This window comes from Sturnira hondurensis, unplaced genomic scaffold, assembly GCF_014824575.4.
Source record: "Sturnira hondurensis isolate 20B ecotype Veracruz unplaced genomic scaffold, ASM1482457v3 Scaffold0002597, whole genome shotgun sequence".
NCBI lineage: Eukaryota > Metazoa > Chordata > Mammalia > Chiroptera > Phyllostomidae > Sturnira > Sturnira hondurensis.
In genome coordinates, this window is record NW_028075228.1 from 901,704 (window position 1) to 927,198 (window position 25,495).

The 25,495-nt window shown below is 47.9% G+C and overlaps 1 protein-coding gene across 7 annotated transcripts in view; it reads left to right on the plus strand.

Moving 5' to 3' along the window:
* The window catches only part of ANKRD11 (ankyrin repeat domain 11), a 245,473-nt gene that overhangs the window by 213,978 nt on the left and 6,000 nt on the right, over nucleotides 1–25,495 (plus strand). For 4 of the 7 annotated variants that reach the window (XM_037040151.1, XM_037040150.1, XM_037040152.1 and 1 more), the window contains 5 exons: nucleotides 9,087–9,257; nucleotides 9,469–9,672; nucleotides 11,321–11,463; nucleotides 13,860–14,007; nucleotides 14,466–21,082. In XM_037040151.1, coding sequence (XP_036896046.1) covers nucleotides 9,087–9,257; nucleotides 9,469–9,672; nucleotides 11,321–11,463; nucleotides 13,860–14,007; nucleotides 14,466–21,082 — 7,283 coding nt within the window. Of the gene's footprint in view, nucleotides 1–8,535; nucleotides 8,630–9,086; nucleotides 9,258–9,468; nucleotides 9,673–11,307; nucleotides 11,464–13,859; nucleotides 14,008–14,465; nucleotides 21,083–25,495 lie in introns of those variants that run through there. The other 3 variants (XM_037040156.1, XM_037040155.1, XM_037040157.1) reach the window with 2 other exon arrangements.

The following is a 25,495-nucleotide window of genomic DNA, read 5'->3' on the forward strand; positions in this document are numbered from 1 at the left end:
CGGGCCCGCCTGCGCCAGCCATGATTAGTTTGCCTGTCACTTGCCTACTTCCCACTTGCACTGCCCAATAAGCTGGATACCTGAGCTGAGCATTAATTCTGCACTAACTAGGAGCATTTCTTGCTCAGAAATGGGGTGAGATGGAGTGAGGCCATTTCTCTTGAGAGGCACAGACCTCTGGCAGGTGCTGCCCCCACTGCAGGTCTGTACCTGAATGAGTAAGCCACACAGGGGGAAATTACTAACTCTGACCAGTGACTGAGATAGAGAGACTCTGGTCCCTTTGGTCCGAGGGAGAGTCCTCAGGAGTGACAGACCTGATGGGAGGCTGCCTTGCATTCTGCTCCTGCATGTTCCTCCTGCGCCCTCTGCTGGGAAGATGTGATTTGGCACTCTCTACAAGGGGAACACAGCAGAAGGCTCCAGAAGTTGGGGCTCTTGAGTGGTAAATAGAGTTTCCTTGGCTGTACCCTGAGTGGACAGAGGCTGCTGAGCCTCCCCCAGAGACCACTAAGCTGCCTAAGAACCTTCTTCTGTTTCCTAGACCCTCAGGAACTGCTGCACGTGACCCAGCCCACGGGAGGCCTGTTTCTGCAGCACTTAGTCAGGGCTGGGGGCGACTTGCCAAGAACAACACCCATCTGTGGTGAAAGCTGGAAATACTCTGCACATCCAAGCCCAGGCAAAGCAAATTCACCCTGACATGGTTTATCATTTTAGCTGCCTGCATAGCACCCTGGACAGCTTGTGTTCAGGTGAATGTGAGCGTGTGTCAGGAACTACTGGCCAGAGCGTGACCCAGAGCCAGGTCTCTGTTAGGGCTATGTGCAGGCAGTACATGCTGTGTCTTGGCCCCTCTGGCCTAGGGGCAAAGCAGGTCTGGCTGCCTATCTAGGAAGAACAAGCAGGCCACTCCAATGGAACAGCTTTTCCCAGGCATGTCATGTGAGGAGGCTCAGCCTGCCCAAGCGCCTACTGCTGACTCACTGCTGGTTTTGGTGTAAAGCATTTTACCACTTACAGTGTTCATGATGAACTTATATGATATCTGGAACCTGCTTCAAACTATACTATTCTGTTTACTTTTTATATGTTTAAATTTTTCCATAACTTGAAAAAAATCTATAAATATTGTTCAGATTGGTTTAGATGATTACTTACCCACTTCAGGCCTCCTACATAAGCCTTTTGAGCCATTACAATTTTCTATCCCTTAGTCTGAACATTAGCCTGCTGCTTCCTACCTGGAACCACAGGTGGGTCCTGTATGTCCCCAGAGGCCACATGAGCTTCTTAAGAGCTGCTCTGACAGAAACATCAAGAGCTGGCAGCTGCCTATTATCAACACTTGAATGTGTCTTTGGACTGAGGAAAAATCTAACTTTTCTTATTTTGCTTTTACCTTGTGAATAAAACTAGTCTCTAGTGCTGAAATGTGAACTCATTCATTCAGTGTTCAAAGTTCAAGGACACTTACTGAAATCATGATTACCCTGGCTCTATAAGATGGGAAGGTACTGGCTGTTGTGACTTCTCAAGGGCTGTCCCCTCTTTGTGAAATGAAGACATTATCTCTGCCTCTGGCATCTGCAGAACTTCTTGGAACTTAATACCATGCCCTCCTGAGCATTGGAGGTGACTTTTACATGGTGATAAAGGGGCATCTGCTCACTACTGAGTGCTGGACTGTGGCAGAGGGAGAGAAAGATGGCACTGTGGGGAAGTGGCACCGCTGTGAAACCTCTGGCAGTAAAGGATACGTGCCACTCACAGTGTGACCCTAGGAGCTCTCGGGATGTAGTTGATGCATTATGACAAGACTTCCAAAGCTAGAAGGACTAGGGTAGGATGTTTTAGTCACATGCGTTAGAAAGCCCTGCCTCAGCCTACACTGAATGCCTGATCGCCTCCCATCTCAAAGCAGCGTCGTGAAGAAGGGCAAAGCCAGGCCCATTTCTCTGTTATACTCTTCTACTATGTGGCTAGACTTAGGTTCCGCCCATTTCTGAAGTGCCACTGCCATGGAATAAAGATGAGTTTTCTTACAAACAGAAAAGAGATGAGATGTGCATGTTGGTGGGGCTACAGAGCAGAAGGTGAAGGGAGCCCAGTACCTGTCCCTCCCAAGATAGAGTCTAAGGGTGAAAGCCCCGTTTTCTGGGGAACCACATTTGGTCACTCATAAAGAATTATATCCAAGTTAAGTATTTTCATATAATTATGAATTCTTCTGGTCAAGCTATTTTCCAGTCATTTTTCTTCTCTAAACTTGAACAGCTTTTTCTTCTACAAAGAGGCATTTGGGACCAGCAAAGGAAGGAAGGTTCTTTGTATTTAAAATTCTCTTATTTCCCCCAGTTGCAGAAAAGGCGTGATTCTACAGAATATCACAGCCTCCCTCAAGACCCCTTACAGGTGCACTCTAGCTTCAGTGATTTGCTGGGAAGACTCGCAGGGCACTTCTTGTAGTCCTACTCTTGACCATAACTGATTACAGTGACAGGACACAAAGCAAAGGCAGCCTCTGGTCCTCCCCACAGAGTCTCAGGACTGTTTGCATCCATAGGTTGTGAGGATACTCAGAGTATAGTCTGTGAGGGAAGGGCACAAGGCGGGCACAGGAGCCTGTTTGGATGCATCCTGGTGAACGCTGTGAGGCTTTGGGTATATTTTTAAACTTGTGTGTCATTCATTGCTTTCATGTATGTCTCTAAACCGTGAGGAGTTTATGGTTCTGATGTATGAAGTTGTGGGGGATGGGCTCTCAGCAAGTGCTTCAGTCTGCTCTTGGGAGGAGTCTGCCTCAGGACATGGCCTCTCCACCTGTGGGGTTCCCAGGGCTGCGGTCAAAGACTTGTATGGGCTGGCCTAGAGATTAGCAGGACTGATGACATGGTTCAGGGGTGGTTGTAAGTTTGAATTAATAATCTTTCTCTTTTTTTAAAGTCTCAATATGCATTGGTGTAGTGAAGGGATGGGCAGTGGTTGCGAGACTTGTCTGTCTCCCAATTGTTGTATAATATTATGCTAATATTATTTATATTTCTGGCTTGCTGGTTGGGACAACCCTCATTGAAGTCCCATGAGCTGGACCTAATTGCTGCTTTCTGGGATGAAGATTAAGACCAGAGAAGAAGGGACCTGCTGAGTTACACAGAGCTCCTCTTTTTAAAATGATGAATGATGGTAACTTCTAAAAAAATTTGATACAAATCAGGAAATTGGAAGGAGAAGCCAGTCACAACTGCATCCTAAGTATTAAACAACCCTCTTCCATGCTGGTTAAGTGGGAGAGTGTTCTGCTTTAGTCCTTGGATATTTCATCTTGCTGCATTTGAAAAATTGGAATGTAATGCTTAGGTAAATGTGGCAGTCCCTCATGCAAGTCATTATCTAACTTTTTTTAAACTCATTGCCTAATTTGGATCATCTGTTTAGTGTATGAACTGTCCACAAATTAGGCTCCTCAGTGTAAAGTACTGGATTTCATGACTCTGAACACGAAGGTTAGGCCACGTGTTTGGTGCAGAAGGCCTGCTGCGGAGGCCAGGTGAGGTAAAAGGGCAGCAGCTCGCCAGTACCCCACTCCACTCACTGCAGACCTGAGTGTTACCTGACACTGTACTGAACTTCGTAGTTTCACAATAGCACCTCTAAATGCTTTCTCATGGAGTAGAGTCAAGGTGGTATTGACATCTTAGGATTTTATGGTGGGTCACAGAAGTTACAGATTTCTCTCTCAGCAATTTGGTAGACTGTGTCTCCTGGAAAACCCCTCTGCTGGAAAAGCCTAGGAATTAGAGATGGTGAATGAGAAACGGAACAAATGAACATCTAAAGTCCCAGTGGCTGAGAATAGTAAGAGTTGAAATTCATCTCTGACCTTGCCCTCGCCTGCAGGTCTGCTGGGGTGCAGTGGACATGCCAAGGGCCTCAAAAGTTCATTCCAATGAGAGAGGCCAACTCTGTTTGGGCCAGACACTTTGGGCCAGAAGGCACCATTCCTCACTCAGCTAAGGCATTTGTCTCTTCCAGCTGGTGTCTAGAGGGTGAGGGGCTTTGAGAAGCCTCCTAAGAGACTAACCTACCCTACCCTCTCTGTAGGGCTGTCACTTGGATGTGTGCTGCCTTATGCTCTTGGAAATATCTTGTGCTCCCTCCAGTACTAGATCAGAGACAGGCATCTGTGCACCTTCCTGGGACCCAGAGTTCGGACCAGTATCTGTTCCCAGTCAGAACTACAGACCATGGTGAAGGAACCATCCTGAGAGAGGTTCAGCCCGGGGACTTCATGCCTTTGGATGATTAGAGAATGTAATAAAAGAAAAAATTGGAAACATGAACAGATACTGTCAGAAAAAGATCATGTAGATTTTTAAAAAATATAAAATGGAACATATGGAAATGAAAATTGTCACTGAAATTAAAATGTAGTAGGCAGATTATATAGCTTATAACATAAAGAACCAGTGAATTGAGTGTTATAGCTAAAGAAATTGCCTAGACTTAGGCATAGGAAGAAAAAGAGACAGGAAATGCAAAAGACGGTAAGAAATGCATGTGGGCAGTAGTGGGGGGCACTGGTGCTTGGAGAAGACGGAGAACTCCTCTATGAAAACAGGAGTCCTTAGTGGAGGGAGTGTAGTGCATTATACACAGGGGGAAATACTTACACATGTAAGTATTTTGAACAGCACAGAAAAATTGTTAAAAATAGCCAGATAGAGGAGACATTGCCTACAGATAGCAAGCCAGCCTCCCAATAATATTGTGGAGGCCAGTACCACCCACAAAACTGGACACTTGACTGACTGGGTCTAATGGGGAAATCTTCCCCTACATGCTCACTCTGTGTCTTTGCTGCCACAATTGACTGTAACTCAGGTCTCTTCTCCAGTGGATGCATCTGGGTTCTGTTGGGGAGTGATACTCAGTTGTAAGATGTGGACTCTGGACAGTTAACTCCCTCACACAAAGGTCCCTCAGCAACATCTGCCCTTGAGAGCCCCTGGTCCCCTGGGAAAAAGGCTCCATTCTAGTCAGACAGCTGCAGTAAAGAGCACGGAAGGAGCATGTTCTAGAAGGGGTGAGATGAGGAGGAGAAAGGACTTGAGTAGGAAACCGATGATGACCTGGGGGTGGTGGGGATTCTTGCATTTGCCAGCTGGGTGACCACATAACCAAGAAGGTCTAATAAAATGTTCACCAATTCAGAGACTATAAGTGAACATGCACAAGCATGTCGGCACTGTAGAGATACAAGGGACTGTCACATCACCATGTTTTCCTAAAGATGCTATAGGGGGACTGGCCAGGCTCATGTGAAACCATCTGTCATTCATCAGCCTAAGAGGAGTGCCACAACTAACATTGGAATACCAGGAACACAGTAAGAATGAGGAAGACAGTGGACAGGCTTGAGGGAACAGGAAGCAAGAATCCATTAAGAAGACAGCCCTGCTCTGGCTGTTAGGATCTTAGGCCCACCTGTTTCCCACCCGTGCTTTTCATCACTCCTTCTGTAGAACTCTGCCTCTGGCTGTCACCCACCCTCAGAGTTCTTAAAAGCATGTGGAAGCTGCAGACCACAGTCCACACTCTGCAGTCCTACTCCCTCACCCCCAAGTCTAAGCCTGGGGGATATTTCATAGACCAGCTTGTTAGAGCCACACCCTCGACCTGCACTTCCTGCTTGGCTGTCCATGAAACTCCCAGTCTTCCACTCTGCAACTTGTCATATGCCATTTGGAATTCATGTAAGTTCTACTTTGTTTCTTGTTCGATGTTACAAACAAAAAACTAGCAGAATGTCAGAAGAGGTTGCCAGTTACCCCAAGTATTCCTCCTCTTGCCCTGTATCCAGCATTGCACTAGCCAATGATGGCATGTTGCCCATTTGGGATAAGAGGCAGATTTTACAGCCCCCCCACCTCTAAGGGGTTGGTCTCACCTGGACTAACCTCTGGGTTGGCCCTTGCCAACAGGACACAGTGGGCCAAGAGGTCTGTAAGGAGAGCAGTGGGACTGCTTCTATAGCATGTAACAACACTGTCTGCACGTTGACCCTCAGCTCCATGGCCTCTTTGAGGCTTCATTTAGGCTGGATCAGCATGGAGAGGCTCACTCTGCAGTCAGAGCTTCCACAGGCAGTCCCTCCATCCTGAAACTCACAGCCTGGTCAGACTCAGACTTCTCTAGATACTGGTAGCTTTGGGAGCTTGCAGAAAACATTTCACCATTGAGAAATTGGCATCTTAGATCTGATTACATTTGGGGGTTTTCCCTGTGTTAGGAAACAGAAATATATACTATTTAAGCCCAGGGAAGTCCATGCAAGAAGGCTGCTCTCTTCCCACGTGTGGAGAGAGTGTCTGAACCCTTTCAGCATCATTGAGAGCTGCTTCCAGCTCAGGGCCATGGGAGAGAGGGAAGACATGATCCTGTCTTTGCTGAAGCTCAGTGACAGCAGAAGCAGAGAGAGAGGTGTGGGGGTGTGGTGCTGGGGAGGAGCCGTGAGCATCCCACACACAGTGCTGTCTCCATACCCCATCTCTGACTTTTGTCCCTTTCTGAGACTATAGGCCAGGTGCCATTTGGTCTTGCTCTGCAGCTTGGGACAAATTCTGTTGCTGCAGAAAGCCCTCCAGGTAAAAAGCCACAACTGTTCAGCCTCCATTTTCAGGAAATGTAGGGTGAACTTCTGAAGGTCTCTCTCCCACTTCTGTGATCCCTAATGAGTCCACTGCCTGCTTTGGCTCTTGAATACAGTGGATTTGCTACCTTCTGCTTGATTCCTGTGGCATCTTAAAGTCGTCACATCTACCCTGAAGACATGCCACTCAGACCCTCCTCGTAACATACTCTGGGTCCACCCAGCACCCCCAGCGTCTGCACATAGGAGAGAAGCAGTGCTTTTACCAAATGTCACCCACAACCAGGAGTTCTCTACACTGCTTTTCTCAGGTTTTGCTTTCATCCCAGTGAGCTTCCTGTCTTCATGACCCTAGGTAAGGGGGAAGCAGTGGCACTCTTGAACTGTGTGTGCTTAGTTGGGGCATGGTGAACAAGAGACCCTAACAGGCTGGAAGCAAAATGTTTGAGACGAAGCAGTGCCTCCTGGGAGATTGGGCAGAGTGTCAGACGCATGCATGTGCCTTCTGCATTCCTGCAAGGGGACTACAGTGAACACTGAGAACCCTGTGCTGGAAACACCTCCTCAGTGGTGGAGCATCACCGCCCTGTCCGTGGAGGGGTGCTGGTTGGTTTGTGCCTGTGGAGAACTGCCATGGAGGTGGGTGCAGCCTACCCACTGGTCTTTTTTCCATTGTTATTTGTACCTTGGCAATGGGAAGCTCCATTATCTTTATTACTGGAATATGTCACATAGACGAGCAGCAAATAGCCAAATGGGAAAATGTAGAGAAGGCAAGCCGAGTGTGGGGTGTGTGCAGAGATTGAAGCACTCAGCTGTGTAAGAGCATTTAAACCAAATGCCCAATTTGTATATTATGACATCCAGTCACTTTAAAAGTGGGGTATAGCTTCTTGGAATTTAGTGCAGTTACTGAGTCAGAACTAGTTTGTCATCCTGTGCAGAGGCTTCCTCGAAGGCCTTTGCTACTGGAATGTACCACGAGGCCCTGCTGCTTGGAAAGAAGGTGTAGGTAGCATGGGGGGCGCATAAGCCAGAGTTCATCAAAGAACATTTTTTCCTGGAATTTACTTCCTTTCTCAGACTTTTGCTTATGAAATCCTTCAAGACTGTTGCTGGGGATGGTTACCTGTGGCGCCTTAGTGTTCAGCTCAATGCATGAATCAGCATTCTCACCAAGCCAACTTAGTTTCTAAAAAGACAATTTAAAGTAGTTTTAAAAAACAGTGTATGGAAAATCCTCCTTAAGGAAATTAAAAAATGATGGACATGTTTGTGAGGCCTAAGGTGGTGAATTGTAAAATGGATATTGTTCTGGGAGGGAGTGGACAGGGTGGACATGTGATCTGTTTAGTCATTGTTTCACAGATAGATGTCACCACTTCTTTAGGGTCAAGCCCTGGCCAGGGGGCCAACTGAGTGACCTCGAGAGGGGCTCCTTGGATATGCTGAGTGGGAATCAAGGGAAACACCCCTCTAGGAGAGTTTCAGAGGCCAACGTCTCTCCTTCTGCCTGCAGCTTTGCACCCTATGACCTAGAACACTGCAGTTTCTTGGCTCTGAATAGGGTCTCCACCCCAAGAGCATAGGCTGTGGGGGGAGGGGTGGGTTCTGAGGTTCTTGATGGACCCCAAATCTCCCTTCAGTAGGAGTGCAAGGTGAAGGAAGAAGGCAAACTTTTGGCTCCTGGAATTGGGAGTGTCTTTTCCCCCCGCAACCCCTGCCTCTTTTAAAAGAAACAGCACATGCAATCTGTTCAAGGTTGACAGGGTATTTTATAATGGGTGAGATAGGTGGAGGATTTGCTTGTTATGAGGAGGCTGAGACGGGATGGCCGCGCTGTTCCATCGTGTCTTGTTAGTGCTCTGTGTTGATGCCTTTAGATGCCTCCAGCTCAGTCCATGTCGTGGTTCAAGGCGGGTTCGCTCCTCGAAGCGCCATGGCATGAAATGGAGGTGCCTAGAAGCAAGAAGAAAGGTACAGTACTGCAAGTCGGCCTTGATCTGTTTATGTATTTCTAAACTATGTTTGCCATTTTATGTCTGTACTGTTTGGAGGCGGGACGGGAAGGAAGACTTGAATTACAGAAACATGTATTTAATAGATGGAGACCTGTCCTGTGTGAGCCAGGACATTGGTGATCAGCTGTACCACCGCCTTGCACATAATGGGTGGTTTGGGGAGGCACCTGGAGCGGAGTAAATGGTTGGTGGGGGCCACAGCTTAGCAGGCTTCATTGGCTGATAACAAGGTGTTGGAATTGTGTCTCACGTTTACTGCTGGAAGAGGTGATGATGGGCAGCAGGAGGGCTGCCAACTCTGTTCTTTCCCTTCTGTGAGATGGGAGGCAGGGGCTCTGAGATGCCAGCTAAGACTCTGGGTTCTGAGGACTCCATGGCATGAAATCTCCCCCCTCTCCTCCACCACCTCACAGAGAAGCAGGGTCCTGAGCGGAAGAGGATTAAGAAGGAGCCTGTCACCCGGAAGGCCGGGCTGCTGTTTGGCATGGGGCTCTCTGGAATCCGAGCCGGCTATCCCCTCTCTGAGCGCCAGCAGGTGGCTCTCCTCATGCAGATGACAGCTGAAGAGTCTGCAAACAGCCCAGGTGAGTCCCTGGGTGGTGGGTGGTGGGTGTTTTCTGGGACTGGAGAGTCTCTACATGGAGATGGGTACCTATGCAAAGGCATCTGCTTTCCCTCGCAAAAACAGCCCAGGCCTTGGAGGTTTCTACAAAGCAGGCACACCCCCAGGCCCAGCCTCAGCCTCACTGGCTCTACCCTTAGTAATGCTCTGCCTGTCATTTCCTTGGCCTGCAGTAGATACAACACCAAAGCATCCCTCCCAGTCAACAGTGTGTCAGAAGGGGACGCCTAACTCTGCCTCAAAAACCAAAGATAAAGTGAATAAGAGAAATGAGCGGGGAGAGACCCGCCTACATCGAGCTGCCATCCGAGGAGATGCCCGACGCATCAAGGAGCTCATCAGTGAGGGAGCAGATGTCAACGTTAAGGACTTTGCAGGTGAGCACTCATAGCACCTAGGAGATGGCAGGGCAGGGGGTGCCTGCAGCAAGTTCAGCCTCACATCACAGGAAGATGTGAGGCTGGCCTCCCCAGAGGTGTGGAGACCTCTGGCCAAGTGTCATCATCCTGGCAGTAGTTGCCTCGCACCTGGGATCAGCATGACAGGAGCAAGAGCCAGTCCCTGGGCCCATGTGGTTCTGTGAGTGTGTTGTAGGTGCATGGGGCAGACCTATACTCTTAACACCAATATAATTTGCCATTTCTGAGGTGGAGGAATTGGTGTTTCTTGGAAGGTATTTAAAAATAAAATAACTTTATTTTTTATTATTTGTAAGACAATTGAATTTTTAGCTATTTACTCTGCTGTAGTATATAAATCCCAATTCTGTACTAGAGGATTCGTTCTTTCTGGCTCCTTGGGGTAGGAGAATGTCTTTGGCATATTTAGGAAGAAGTTATGTTGTCCAGGGACACCTTCCCATGTCCCATGAAAGAAATGTCACCCCAAGACTCTCCTTTTAATATAAGACAAATGGATGTGCTTCCCTGACCTGACACATGCTGATGTAGGGCCCTGTGATTACAGTTCACTTATTCCTTTTTTGCATAAAATACTTCCATTATGCCCTGGTGCATCGTCAACAGATTTGAGTTGGTTGTTGAAGGTGAATGAGAACATAAGATTAGCAAAGCAGTCTTCATACAGAAAACTTGATTTTTTTCCTGTTGCCCTAGTTGATAAGTTATCTGACCAAAACCTAATTTAGCACCTTTTTTTTAAAAAAGCAGTTTTCCTAAATCAAAATTTTTTTCAAGAATATCCTTAACAGTTTTATTCTTAATAGCAAGAAATTGAAAACAAAAGAGTCCATCAGTAAGTTTGTGTATAAATAATTTGTGGTATATGCATATAATATTCCAATAAAAATTCTAATATACATACATAAAAAGAAAGGAGCTTGTGTTGTTTTAGTTGGATCATTGAAATACTTCCTTAATTTTCAGATTTGATTTCTTCTCTATCGTAACACATGACATTTTTCTATAACGCATGACTTTATTTCTAGATCCCACTGCTCTGTTATCTCGTTAGCACATTTTCTAATACATTATTGCAACCTGCCTTCATTCAAAATTTCTTTGCTGTTGTTGTTGTAGTACTAAATCAAGATTTTCTTGACAGCACCAGAGTTTCTGTCCAAGGGAGCAGGCCCTGTTTGCACATTCATGTGCATGGCCACTCTACCTGGTAGCCAGCCGATTGAGGCTCTGGGCTACCGCCACGAATTCTCCCTGTGTGGCTTCATCAGTGTTCCAAAATAGGAGTTTTTTCCTCCCCATGTGTTGATGAATGAGCCAGGCTGAGGCTGCCTCTCATGATGCTGTGTTCACCAGTGCTCCACCCTTTTGCTCAGGATTAATTCTGCAGGTGGTTAATCTGTAGGGTTAACCAGCCAGATCTCCCTGAGCAAGGGAGGCACCACGGTAAAGTACATTCAGGCCTTCCCTAGACCTCTAGCCTTTCAGTTCAGAACAACACCCTCCAGGGCTTTGTCCTGTCATCAGCATCCTTGGATTGTTGCCTTGAGACAGGAGTGGCATTCCTGAAGATTAAATAACATATGTCCTAAGTGTCTGTTTCCAGGCTGGACAGCACTGCATGAGGCGTGTAACCGGGGCTACTATGACGTTGCCAAGCAGCTGTTAGCTGCAGGTGCAGAGGTGAACACCAAGGGCCTGGATGACGACACACCTCTACATGATGCTGCCAACAATGGGCACTATAAGGTGGGTCTCCTATCTGACTTCCATGTCATTCGTCACTCCGGTCTCAGTCCTTGTTGCCCTTCATATTTGCTGGGTGACGGAGAAGTGAATCTTTGCCCCTTACCAGAGCTGTCCTCTCTGACCAGCCCAGCTTTCTCCTGATCAGTCAACACCTAGATGGCTTCTTGGACTTCTGACAACCAGTACCGTCTGCAGTGTGTGAAAGGGCCCTGTTTTAGCCATGCAGGTGTAGTTGGATTTTAGTAGGCGAATGATCATATACCCATGGGGCCTTTGTGACTGCTACTGGACCCTATCTTTGTTCCTGTGGTCCTGGTCCTATGGTAGACTAGGAAGGCCTTGACTGATGTGATGCTGAGAGCTGTAGCCAGTCCAACAGCAGTGAGTACCCTAGTGCATTGTTTCCCCTGAGAGGACTCGGCCTCCTTGGGGAAATGACTGCCTCCAGGTTTGAAGCAGGAGGTGTACATGATGTGCCTGGTGCATCTTGAGCTGCCAGAAAGCAGGGCAGTCACAAAGATGAGGCATTCTTGCTACAGTCATTACCAGAGTCACCTTGAAGAGGCCCCTGGCCAAAGAAGGCACAGTTGAGCATGGTAAGGATGATGACATCAATAGACCAGAACATACCATGACTGTTTAAATTCACAGTGCTCCTCATGGCCACTCTGCCTGGTATTTTAGCAGATACCAGGGAACCAGTAAGCATCAAGAGTATTATTAGCATAATTTGACAAATCACTGCAGGGGAGGATGTTCTGCATTAAAAGATTTTGAGACAACTGGAGAAATCTGAATACTGATTATATATTTGGTGTTAGGAATTCCAGTTAACTTTTTAGGTAAGATAATGGCATTGTATTTTTTTGTTTTTTAAGAACCCTTTTAGAGAAATAATAGTGAAAAAATTAATGAAATGTTTGTGATTTGCTAAAAAAAAAAAATACCTGGAGGAGTGGGCAGGTATGGGTGACATGAGTCTGGCTGTGAGCTGGTAGGTGATGAAGTAGGGAAGAAGGGGGTCATCGTTTGAATCTCTGTACTTTTGCAATTGTTTTAAAACTTTCTGTTATGGAAAATACCAAAGACTGTGGAAATGTGGTCTTTGTGGAATAATGGCCCTTCAAAGATATGTCCATCCTGATCCTGGAACCTGTGACATGTGACCTCACATGGAAAGGGGACTGCAGGTGGGAGGAAGTGAATAAACATGAGATGGAAGATGGTCCTGGATTATCTGGGCCCACTCAGTGACCCCCTTCAAGGGTCCTGACAACAGAGACCCTTTACAGCTGGGTCAGAATTGCAAGTAGAGGCAGAAGGGAGGACATGAGGGAGACCTGATCTGTGCTGCTGGCTTTAGAGGCAAGGGCCATGGCCAAGGAATACAGTGGCCTCCAGCAGCTGGCATGGCCCTCAGCTGACAGACAGCAAGGACCAGGGAACCAGAGTCTGTCCTCTTACCCCCTGCCACTGCAAGGAACCTTACATGCATGGAAAGGAAGGAGCCAATGCCACATACCAGCAGGGTCAGTAGGGCTGATCTTGAACTTCTGAGCTGCAGGATATTGTAAGACGAAGGTGGTGGTGATTTGTTAGAGCAGCAATAGGAGCTTGTCTAATGAAGCAGTAGTCTAATGTAACTACTGAATGAAAATAGAGTACGTGAATAACAAGAGTTTATATCAGTTGTTGTTAAAGATTCTTACGCCATGCTCTCTGGACAAATGTTGAAATTGAATTTAATGTTTGTGCTGCTTGAGTCCGGTGAATCAGCTGTCCTGGGCAAAGAAGTACAGGATGCTGATTGTAAACAGTTGAGCAGAGCTGTTGAAATGTCACTTTGAGTGTTTCTGTCATTCACATGACCATCCATACCCATGTAAAATAAACAATTAAGAGATAATCTTATTTTCAGAAATAAATGAAAACATAAACCTGCTTGAAGCTTGGTCTTTGTTTCCTCTATTGTGTAGAATCCCTCTCCAATAAAATTCTACACCCTAAACTGCCAGAACCTTTTCCATGACCACTGATCCCTGCTGAATGGTGAGCTCATTATTGGCAGAAGGGTACAGCCTATGTGAGATGATTCTGGGAAAGCGATCAACTATTCACGAGGGAAGAGGTCATCTGTGGAAGTTGGGACTGTTCTCCCAACCAGAAGAGAGCCTGGAAGGGGTGCCAGGACTCCGTCAGGGTCCTGCTTGTGGAAGAGGCATGGTCTAGAGACCTTACCAGAAAGTGCTGTGCACACAAGTTCTGGCCCTCAGCCTGGGGGCTATTCTGTGGTTAAGCTCAAGATTCTCTGAACAAAGTACAGTTTTATACAGGCACTATAGCACAGTCAGCATTTCTCAGAACACACCCTCACACATTTGCTGCTGTCTTAACAGGTGGTGAAGCTACTGCTGCGGTATGGAGGGAATCCTCAGCAGAGCAACCGAAAGGGCGAGACACCACTGAAGGTGGCCAACTCCCCGACCATGGTGAACCTCCTGTTGGGCAAGGGCACCTACACGTCCAGTGAAGAGAGCTCGACTGGTCAGTGGCTGGGCAACAGGCCATGTGCAGGGTGTGGTGGGGAGCAGGGTGTGTGATACTATGGGGTACAGGCCGCACAGTACTACTGTGATGTCAGTGACAATGTTGGCTTTCATCTGCATATCAACACACTATGTCTCAGCCTCCTAGGCACCTGGCACATACAGGGACTTCTGGACACTGAGGACCTGGTGTTTCAGTACCAAAAAGCCTGCAAGCTTATTCTAATGTGCCACCCTGTCTTTGCACAATCTCCCTTTGGTTTCCTTTGGCCTGTGGTTGGCCTCAGAGTTCACTCAAGTGAAGTGCTTCTCTGGGGGGCTTCCTATCCCAAGCTAGGGGTGACCAAGTGCTTGTCGAGGTCTTTCTCCAGGTCACTTCTGTAGACAGCTTTCCCCTGTCCATGTCTGCAGGTATTTTGAACCCGCCTCTGACATCTTTTTCCTTATTTCCAACAGAGAGCTCAGAGGAGGAAGACGCCCCGTCATTTGCACCTTCTAGTTCAGTTGATGGAAATAACACGGACTCTGAGTTTGAAAAAGGCCTAAAGCATAAGGCTAAGAATCCAGAGCCACAGAAAACTGTGACCCCTGTCAAGGATGAGTATGAATTTGATGAGGATGATGAGCAGGACAGAGTCCCTCCAGTGGATGACAAACACTTACTGAAAAAGGAGTACAGAAAAGAGACTAAATCAAATAGTTTTATTTCTATACCCAAAATGGAAGTGAAAAGTTACACTAAAAATAACACGATTGCACCAAAGAAAGTGGCTCATCGCATTTTGTCGGACACCTCAGATGAGGAGGACATTAGTGTCACTGTGGGTACAGGAGAGAAGCTGAGACTCTCAGCACACGCAATATTGCCCAGTAATAAAACACGGGAGCCTTCTAATTCCAAGCAACAAAAGGAAAAAAATAAAGTGAAAAAGAAGCGAAAGAAAGAAACAAAAGGCAAAGAAGTGCGGTTTGGGAAAAGGAGTGACAAATTCTGTTCCTCTGAGTCAGAGAGTGAGTCCTCAGAGAGTGGAGAGGACGACGGGGACTCAGTAGGGAGCTCTGGCTGCCTCAAGGAGTCCCCGCTGGTGCTGAAGGACCCCTCCCTGTTCAGCTCCCTGTCTGCCTCCTCCACTTCATCTCATGGGAGCTCTGCCACCCAGAAGCATAACCCCAGCCACACAGACCAGCATGCCAAGCACTGGCGGACAGACAATTGGAAAACCATTTCTTCTCCTGCCTGGTCAGAGGTCAGCTCCTTATCAGACTCCACAAGAACGAGACTGACCAGTGAGTCTGACTGCTCCTCTGAGGGCTCCAGTGTGGAATCACTGAAGCCAGTAAGGAAGAGGCAGGAGCATAGGAAGCGGGGCAGCCTACAGAGCACTCTGTCAGAAAAGAAGAGCTCCTTCCACCCCAGTGTGGATGGCGCCATTCCCAAGCTGGACAAGGAGGGGAAAGTGGTCAAGAAACACAAAACAAAACATAAACACAAAAACAAGGAGAAAGGGCTGTGTTCAGTCAGTCAAGAACTCAAATTGAAAAGTTTCACTTACGAATATGAGGACTCCAAACAAAGGTCAGATAAAGCTATACTTTTAGACAATGACATTTCCACTGAAAACAAGTTAAAAGTATTAAAGCACGATAGAGACCACTTTAAGAAAGAAGAGAAACTTAGCAAAATGAAATCGGAAGAGAAAGAATGGCTCTTTAAAGATGACTTAATAAAAGTCTCCAAAGATGAAAAGTCACTCAAGAGAATCAAAGACACAAATAAAGACATAAGCCGGTCTTTCAGAGAAGAGAAGGACCGTTCAAATAAAGCAGAAAAGGAGAAATTAGTGAAGGAAAAGTCTCCAAAAGAGGAAAAACTGAGACTATACAAAGAAGAAAGAAAGAAAAAGTCCAAGGACAGGCCCTCAAAATTAGAGAAAAAGAATGATTTTAAAGAAGACAAAATTTCAAAAGAGAAGGAAAAGACCTTCAAAGAAGATAAAGAAAAACCCAAAAAAGAAAAAACGTACAGGGAAGATTCTGCTTTTGATGAATATTGTAACAAAAGTCAGTTTCTGGAGAATGAAGACACCAAATTTAGCCTTTCTGACGATCAGCAAGATCGATGGTTTTCTGACTTGTCTGATTCATCCTTTGATTTCAAAGGGGAGGATAGTTGGGATTCTCCAGTGACAGACTATAGAGACATTAAAAATGATTCTGTGGCCAGACTGATCTTGGAAACAGTGAAAGAGGACAGTAAAGAAAAGAAGCGGGAAAACAAAAGCCGGGAGAAACGAGATTACAGTGAAAAACGAGGTGACAAAGATGCTTTCTTTAGAAAGAAAGACAGGGACTATCTGGATAAAAACTCTGAGAAGAGAAAAGACCAAATTGAAAAGCATAAAAGTATACCCAGCTATCTTTCAGAAAAGGACAAAAAGAGGAGAGAATCTGCTGAAGGTGGCCGAGACAGAAAGGACAGGGATCTGAGCGACATTAGCAGGGACAGGAAGGACACTCTGGAGAGTGCCAAGGAGCGGAAAGATGGCAGAGTGAAGGCCGAGGAGGCATACAGGGAGGACCTGAAGGAGTATGGCTGTGAAGGCCTATTCAAGGACAGGTCTGACTGTGACTTTGCGAAGAGTCTGGAGCCTTGGGAAAGGCATCATCCAGTGAGAGAGAAGGAAAAGAAAGATGGCCTTGAGAAGGAAAAGAAGGAAAAAATAAAATTAGAAAAATACAAAGATAAGTCCAGTGACAAAGATAAAAATGAAAAATCTATCCTTGAAAAATGTCAGAAGGACAAAGAATTTGATAAATGTTTTAAAGAGAAGAAAGATACTAAAGAAAAATATAAAGATATGCATAGCAAAGAGAAGGAGAGAAAAACATCTCTTGACCAAATTAAAGAAAAAAAGGAGAAGGGTTTCCCTGGAATTATCTCAGAAGACTTCTCTGAAAAAAAAGATGAAAAAAGGAGTAAAGAGAAAAGCTGGTATATTGCAGATATATTCACAGATGAAAGTGAAGATGAAAAAGATTATACAGCAAGCGGATTCAAAATTGGAGAGGCCAGTGAAGTGCAGAGGGCAGACAGCCTCCAGGAAAAAGATGACGGGAGGGAGCCATACCCCTCAGACAGACACCGGAAGCACTCTGCTGACAGGCAGCACTTGGAGAAGCAGAAAGAGAAAGAACTCAAAGAAAAGAAAAAGGAAAAAGGAGCCACGGAAGGGGGGAAAGACAAGAAAGAAAAGGTCTTTGAAAAGCACAAAGAGAAGAAGGATAAAGAATCTACAGAAAAATGTAAGGATAGGAAAGACCGAACTTCAGTTGATTCTACTCAGGAAAAGAAAAACAAACAGAAGCCCCCTGAGAAGGTGGAGAAGAAGCCCTCTGCTGAAGACAAGGCCAAGAGCAGGCATAGGGAGAGACCAGACAAGGAGCACTGCAGAGAGAGGAAGGTGTCAAAAAGTGCTGAGGTAGAGAAGAGCCTTCTGGAAAAGTTGGAGGAAGAAGCTCTGCACGAGTACAGAGAAGACTCCAATGACAAGATCAGTGAGGTGTCCTCTGACAGTTTCACGGACCGAGGGCAGGACCCAGGCCTGAGTACCCTCCTGGAGGTGTCTTTCACAGAGCCTCCAGAGGAGAGAGTCAAGGAGAACTGCCCACAGGAGAAGCTGAAGGAGAAGGAAAGGCATAGACACTCTTCATCCTCATCCAAAAAAAGCCATGATCGAGAGCGAGTCAAGAAAGAAAAGTCTGAGAAAAAAGAAAAGAGTGATGACTACAAGGACATTGGCAGCAGGAAGGACTCTAGCCAGTATGAAAAGGATTTCTTGGATGCTGATGCTTATGGTATTTCTTACAGTATGAAAACTGATATAGAAGATGAATTAGATAAAACCACTGAATTGTTTTCTGCCGAAAAGAAGGATAAAAATGATTCCGAAAGAGAGCCTTTCAAGAAAATAGAAAAAGAACTAAAGCCTTATGGATCTAGTGTCATCAACATCCTAAAAGAGAGAAAGAGACGAGAGAAGCACCGGGAGAAGTGGAGAGATGAGAAGGAGAGACACAGGGACAAGCATGGGGATGGGCTCCTGAGACATCACAAGGATGAACACAAGCCTGCAGCCAAAGACAAGGACAGTCCTCCAAGTTCCTTTAAAGATAAGTCCAAGGATGAAAGCCTGAAACTCACTGAGACCAAACTGAAGGAGAAATTCAAGGAAAATCTAGAGAAAGAAAAAGGCGACTCTGTAAAGATCAGCAATGGAAACGATAAGTTACCGCTGTCCAAAGACCCGGGTAAGAAAGATGTCAGGCCTAGAGAGAAACTCCTGGGAGATGGTGATCTGATGATGACCAGCTTCGAGAGAATGCTCTCCCAGAAAGACCTGGAGATTGAGGAACGCCACAAACGGCATAAAGAAAGAATGAAACAGATGGAAAAGATGAGGCACAGGTCTGGAGACCCTAAGCTAAAGGAGAGGATGAAGCCAGGTGAGGATGTGCGGAAAAAGAGTCTGGATGTCCCTCCAAAGAAGCCGCTGGGGCTGGATCCTGTCCTTAAAGACAAAAAGCTCAAGGAATCTGCTCCTGCCCCACCAGCCCCTGAGAATAAGCCCCACCCAGGACCAGCTATGGATGCCAGAGACTGGTTGGCGGGACCTCATATGAAAGAGGTCTTGCCTGCTTCCCCCAGACCTGACCAGAACCGACCCACTGGGGTGCCCACCCCTGCATCTGTGGTGTCTGGCCCCAGCTACGAGGAGGCGATGCACACACCGAGGACCCCATCCTGCAGCGCTGATGACTATTCTGACCTCATATTTGACTGCACAGATCCCCCGCCTGTCTCCAGCACGGCTGCCAGTGCCTGCTCCCCCCCCTTCTTTGATAGATTTTCTGTGGCAGCAAGTGGGATTTCAGAGACCCCAAGCCAGACTCCCACAAGGCCTCTGTGTACAAACCTTTATCGTTCAGTCTCTGTTGATATCAGGAGGACTCCCGAAGAAGAATTCAGTATTGGGGACAAGCTGTTCAGACAGCAGAGTGTCCCTACTGCATCCAGTTATGACTCACCAGGGCAGCACTTGGAGGACAAGGTCCCTGTACCCCCAGGTCCTCCAGAAAAGTTCGCCTGCTTGTCCCCGGGGTATTACTCCCCAGACTATGGCATCTCCTCCCCCAAGGTGGACACTCTGCACTGCCCGCCCACAGCTGTGGTCACTACTACCCCCTCCCCAGAGGGTGCCTTCTCTGGTTTACAAGCAAAATCCCCCACCTCGCACAGAGATGAGCTCTTGTCTCCATCCATGGAGGGGGCCCTTCCCCCCGACTTGGGCATTCCTCTGGATGCCACAGAGGACCAGCAGGCCACTGCTGCCATCATCCCCCCCGAGCCCAGCTACTTGGAGTCCCTGGACGAGGGCCCCTTCAGCACAGTAATCACAGAGGAGCCAGTTGAGTGGGCTCATCCCACTGCCTCGGAGCAGGCACTCTCTTCCAGCCTGATTAGGAGTGCCCCTGAAAACCCTGTCAGCTGGCCAGTGGGGTCAGACCTTGTGCTTAAGTCTCCACAGAGATTCCCAGAGTCCCCAAAACATTTCTGCCCTACTGAGTCCCTTCACCCTGCTGCCCCTGGGCCCTTTGGCACCACAGAGCCCCCTTATGCAGTCTCCTCTGTCTCATACCCTCTGTCGGTCCCTGAGCCAGGACTGGAGGAAGTCAAAGATGCCTCGGTGGAAACAATCCCAGCCACCATCTCCACCACAGAAGAACCAGCCCCTTTCACCCCTTCCTCCAGGCTGGAGTCCTTCTTCAGTAACTGCAAGTCACTTCCTGAAGCACCCCCTGATGTGCCCCCAGAGCCTGTGTGTATGACCACTGTGGCTCAGGTGGAGTCTCTGGGGCCTCTGGAAAATACCTTCCTGGAAAATGGCCACAGTCTGTCTGCTCTTGGCCAGGTAGAGCCAGTGTCCTGGCCCGATGCCTTCCCCAACTCTGAGGATGACCTGGACCTGGGGCCCTTCTCATTGCCAGAGCTTCCTCTGCAAACTAAAGATGTTTCCGATGTTGAAACAGAACCCATAGAAGAAAGTCCTCTTGTTCTTCCAGAAAGTATGCCTGCAGGGGCCCCCGTGGCCCTGAATGGTGGGGATGTGGCTGCATCAGCTACGGAAGAACAGCTCCTGCTGCCTCCTGACCAGGCAGCTACCCGGCTCCCTGCCGAGCCTGAGCCTGAGCCCTCAGAAGGGCCAAAGCCAGACATGATTCTGGAAGCTACAGTGGAAGCAGAGGCTATATCGGAGGGGAGGGCCCCCGAAGCCTCCAACTCCAGCCTGGGGCTCACGCCAACCACCCCAGAGCAGCGTCCGCCAGGTAGTGGAGATGAAGCGGAGGGCCCAGACCCCTTGGCAACATCCCACAGCACACCTGAGCCCTCTGAGGATGGCCCTGCACAGACACAGGTGGTGAATGGGGCCGGCCCCCATGACAGTGCTGGGCATGAGGGGCCTCCAGGAAGCATCCAGCCTGAAACTACAGAATTAGACCACAGACCCACAGCTGAAGCCCCAAAGGCCCCCAAAGTGGAGGAGATCCCCCAGCGCATGACCAGGAACCGGGCTCAGATGTTGGCCAACCAGAACAAGCAGAGTTCGCCTCCCTCTGAGAAGGAACCTGTTCCTGCCCCCACCCCCAGAGTGAAGGGTAGGGGCTCTGAGGAGGAGGACCCCCAGGCCCAGCACCCACGAAAACGCCGTTTCCAGCGCTCCAGTCAGCAGCTACAGCAGCAGATGAACACGTCCACGCAGCAGACACGGGAGGTGATCCAGCAGACACTGGCCGCCATCGTCGATGCCATAAAGCTGGATGATATTGAGCCCTACCATAGTGACAGATCCAACCCGTACTTTGAATACTTGCAGATCAGGAAGAAGATCGAGGAGAAGCGGAAGATCCTCTGCTACATCACCCCGCAGGCGCCCCAGTGCTATGCTGAGTATGTCACCTACACAGGCTCCTACCTCCTAGACGGCAAACCACTCAGCAAGCTGCACATCCCTGTGGTGAGTGCCAAGGTGGGACCCCAGCCCACAAGGGTGCCAGTCAGCCTGGATCAGAACCCTGTTTGCTGTGGATCTGAATGCAAATGCCAAACCATTGGGATGCAAGAGCTTGGGGTGGGTACGGTGCCATCTTGGGACCACCCTCCAACATGGAGGTTCATGTTGACAGTCCCATTTACTTTCCTCTTTGTCATTCATCATTTTTCCTATGTCAGCTCCCCGTCCAATGCCTGGCTGGGTCACTGAGTGCTCGTGCCCTCTTGACTGTCACCAGTTCCTTCTCTGCTGTGGCCGTGCCCTGCAGTCCTCCTTTGCTGCTCAGTCCCTGGTTTCCCCATGGTTTCCCCTGGTTTCCCCAGCCTCACCTGGGGCTGGCTGACCAAAGCTCCCACCTCCATGTTGGGCACAGCTGTGCAGCAGTCCCCCTTCATGTAGCTCAGTGTCTTCTCTCAAGTCCCCCTTTTTTTCCACAAAAAGTTCTTAGTTTATTAATCCTTTCATGAAAAATCTGCACAATCACTACAGATAGTCACTGAAGAACCTTGACTCATTTATACCAGTATTGGTGTTTATAGTTCCTGAGTTTCCTCATTCTTCTGTTCCTGCATTCCTTTCTGTTGTCTGGAAGTCTTAATGGTCCTCGTATAGGCCATGTCTTGCAGGTCTATGTTTGGTTTCATTTTTCTTTACATAATCCAAGGAATTATAAATCATGCCACAGCCAACAGTTGTCTTGCCACCACCAAAATGGGTTCTGAATCCAGATACAAAGATGACATATGGTGTGGTCTTGTATATTTTGACTAATTTTTCCTGAATTTGTCTTAGGTACTATTGCCTTCCCAGGGTGAAGGATATCAATGTCCATTTGTTTCTGCTGAAGTCATCTGTTGTTGATGAACTTCCCAGTCTGGATAGTTAGCTATCATTCATGATGGCAGCTGATCTTCAAGCAGCCAGGGAGAAAAAGCTCCTCTCAACTCATTTTAACAGCCAAGGCCTCAATGGGGATGTACTGTCCGGCTCCAGCCCCAGCCCCTCACCCTTGAATCCCGCTCCACATCTCTTGTCCTGGTTTCCAGTGGCTCTGTGTTCCTGACCTGAGGCCAGGCCTCAGCTCTCATCACACCAGAGCCCTGAGTGACCCTAGCACCTTTGCCACTTCCTCCAAGCACACTCATCTTAGGCTTCCAGGCTTCTCGACCCAGCAGGCCTATCCTCAACTAGCCCCTCACCTGCCTCAGCGTTGTTCCCAGGGCCTCCATCTCCTTTTATCCCACCCCTTTCCCTTGGTGGCTCATTATCCACTTCATCCTGATGACCGTGTCTGTGTAAATATGACACGCCTAATCCACACCATGCACACCACCTTCCACCATCATCTTCATGCCCATGTCTGGGCAGTCAGCAAATCTAATTGCATGGGGCTCTGCAGGCCAGCACCTCCTACATCACTGCTTGTCCTACTGCACACTCTCACTTAGGCTGGCCCTGCTTCCCCTTGGTCATTGGGGTCTGTTCTCAGCACAGCAGGCAAGGAGCTCCTTTTACAGTGGAGCCAGACCTCTGCCCATCTCTGTCCTCCTTAGCCCCCAAGGACCCCACCCCATTGTGCTTCCCAGGGGTCACCTGTTCACACAGTGTGCAGTGGACTCGCTTATTTCTTTAAGCATGCCAATCTCTTCAAGAAAAACTAGAATTTCTGTTTGATTTGTGTATTAGGCCCAGAATGGGTGTAATTCACAGCTGTTGAATGAATGCTGGTCAGGATGAGCCAATTCCCCGGGGACTGGGGAAGGCCTGGGCATGCAGCCCACACAGCCAGTCTTGGAGGGAACTTCTTGTCCCAAAGGAGGGTTATATTGGGTGCGTGTATTCTGCTCTCAGACCTTGGTGTTCCAGGAGTCAGTATATCTGCTGGCTGTCTATTAAGCAGAAAGCTCAGCTAATGAGGAGTGACACTCAGTGTCTTCTGAACAAAGGGGGGTGCCTGAAAGTTGGGTTCTATGGCTGAGGCATAGGGGTGCAGCCTCCAGAGCCACCCTCCCTGCCTAGCCCAGTGATTTGTTGCCAGGGAGCAAGGCTAGCTTTGAACCCAGTGGGACATCATCAGTATCACTCTCCCTTCTGGTGCCCCAACCCCATGCTGTTCTAGGGGGCCAAGACTAAAACAACCCTGCCTTTGTCTAGCCTGGGGAGATCTTTGTCTGGCTTCATCTGGGTCTCTAGATTCAGAAAAATCTGGCCCAAGATTTGTATGGTGAGATTTTTTGTTGTTTTGTTGTTGCTTGGATTTTATTTATTTATTTTTAGAGCAAGGGGAAGGGAGAGAGAAAGAGAGGGAGAGAAACATCAATGTGTGGTTGCCTCTCACACGCCATGGTCCCCTACTGGGGACCTGGCCCACAACCCAGGCATGTGCCCTGACTGGGAATCAAACTGGCAACTGGTTCACAGGTTAGCACTCAGCCATACCAGTCAGGGCTGCTGTTTAAATTTTAGTTATCAAAATTAAAGAGCACCATGACCACTACATAAAGTTCAAAAAGTTAAGTAGTTAAGGTCACTGTACTCATACTACCCAGGGTTCACCTTGTCAGTGGTCTGTGCATCTATACTTCTGTTTTACCAGATTCATGCCTTTCTAGATGTTTTACTTCCTGTTACCACATAAGTGAGCACCCAGGCTGTTCAGTGAGGGCAAGCAGAAGTCAAGCATTCCTGGATTTCTCACCAAGCCAGAGGCTTGGTGCTTTCCCTTGAGGATCCACAAGTGGCTTGTACCTACATGTGCCACTGTATTCGTGCCTCCCCACCTGGTAACACCTATGGGGACCCAGGTAGAGTCAGAAGAGGAAGGCACACCAGGGCCCCTTGGGGCTGAGTCCTTTGAGGCAAAGGGGTTGGAACAGGGCCCAGTGGGCAACACGTGCCACTGAAGAGACCCACTTAATGTTCTGACATCTTATTTTGAGCTAATTTTAGACTGACAGTGTCAAAAGCAGAGTGTAGGTGTACCCTTCACGGGGCCCCGGGATGTTGCATCTCCTCCCAGGTCACCCACCCCTCATCTTCCTTGAAAGTCGTGGTTTCGTGACATTTTTGAGAAATAGTGATTATGTGTTTGGTCTGACATTCACGACTAGACTAAGGGACACATTTCTGGTGAAAATGCACTGATGTGATGTGAGGTCTTAGTGCATCATGTCTTGCTCTTGGCATCAGCAGCTGCATCCTGGCAACAGCAGCCCAAGTCACCCAGTGTCTCCACTGTGCAGTTACTGTCTTTCCCTTCATAGTTGGTAAATATCTTGTGCCCACTGATTTTAGTCTCCTTAATGGGAGGCTAAGTCTGTAGCATTTACTCCTGTGGTGTTGGCCTAATGCTGATTTTTGTTTCCCTCTCTCTTTATGTGTTTAATAATTGGAATTCTCTTGTAGCCCAACATAAATCACAATCACTTAGTGTGCAGATCGTTACAGCCTTGGCCATTAGGAAGGCCTTCAAGTTGCTCCGCCTTTTTGAGCACACTCTCACCTTGTAGCCCCACAGCATGTGCCAGCTGAGCCCTGACATTAAACCACATGGTCCTTTCTAGTGGCAGTGGTATTTAGAAACCACATCCTAGGTGTAGGGTGTGTTCACTGCCCCGGGTGACTTGGCCAGGGCAGGGGTGTTACTCCACATTCCTCCATCTGGTCTACATTGAAATCTTGACTGCATCCTGTGCTTATACCTTCCTTCTTTGAGAGAGACTTGGTGCTTCTTACTTGCTATGTGTTTACTGGCCTGTTCACTCTCAGTGTACATGTCTTGTTTCACAAGCACTGGTCCACCCATGAAATGCCTACACTGGGTAAAAGATGACACTTGTGGGTGGTGGTTCTGATCTTTTGCCTCATAATCTTTTCCAAAGTGACCCAGGTGAGTGCTCTCTTCCCCTGGGATCCCCAGTAGGGCACTCAGGCTCTGTTGCCATGTGTTCCGCATTGGTGCCTGCTTCCCTTTTGATGTCAGGGTTTATTTGGGGGGACATGAAACCTCATATTAATAAAGGGAACAGCCCTGCACCCTCCTCCTCTCCCTTGTCCCCTGCTTGCTCCTCTACCGTCTTTGTCATTTCTTCTGGCACAAAGAGTAGCAGTGTAGGTACTCTGCTTTTTACACTTAACACTGTCTCTGGAACCCAGTCTTTGTTACTCTTTTTCATAGCTCTGTAGTGTTCCTTTTGGGGCCAGGGACCATGCCATAATTCCTTCACCTGCTCTTGAGTACATGTATCTGGCTGTTTCCAGGGAATTAGCTGGTGCAGCTTGCATTTCGTGTGACCAGAGGTGTGCCTTCAGGACAGATTTGGACGGTGTTGTTGGTGGAAGTTCTCAATCCCCACTAACCCCTCCCTCTCACTGTTT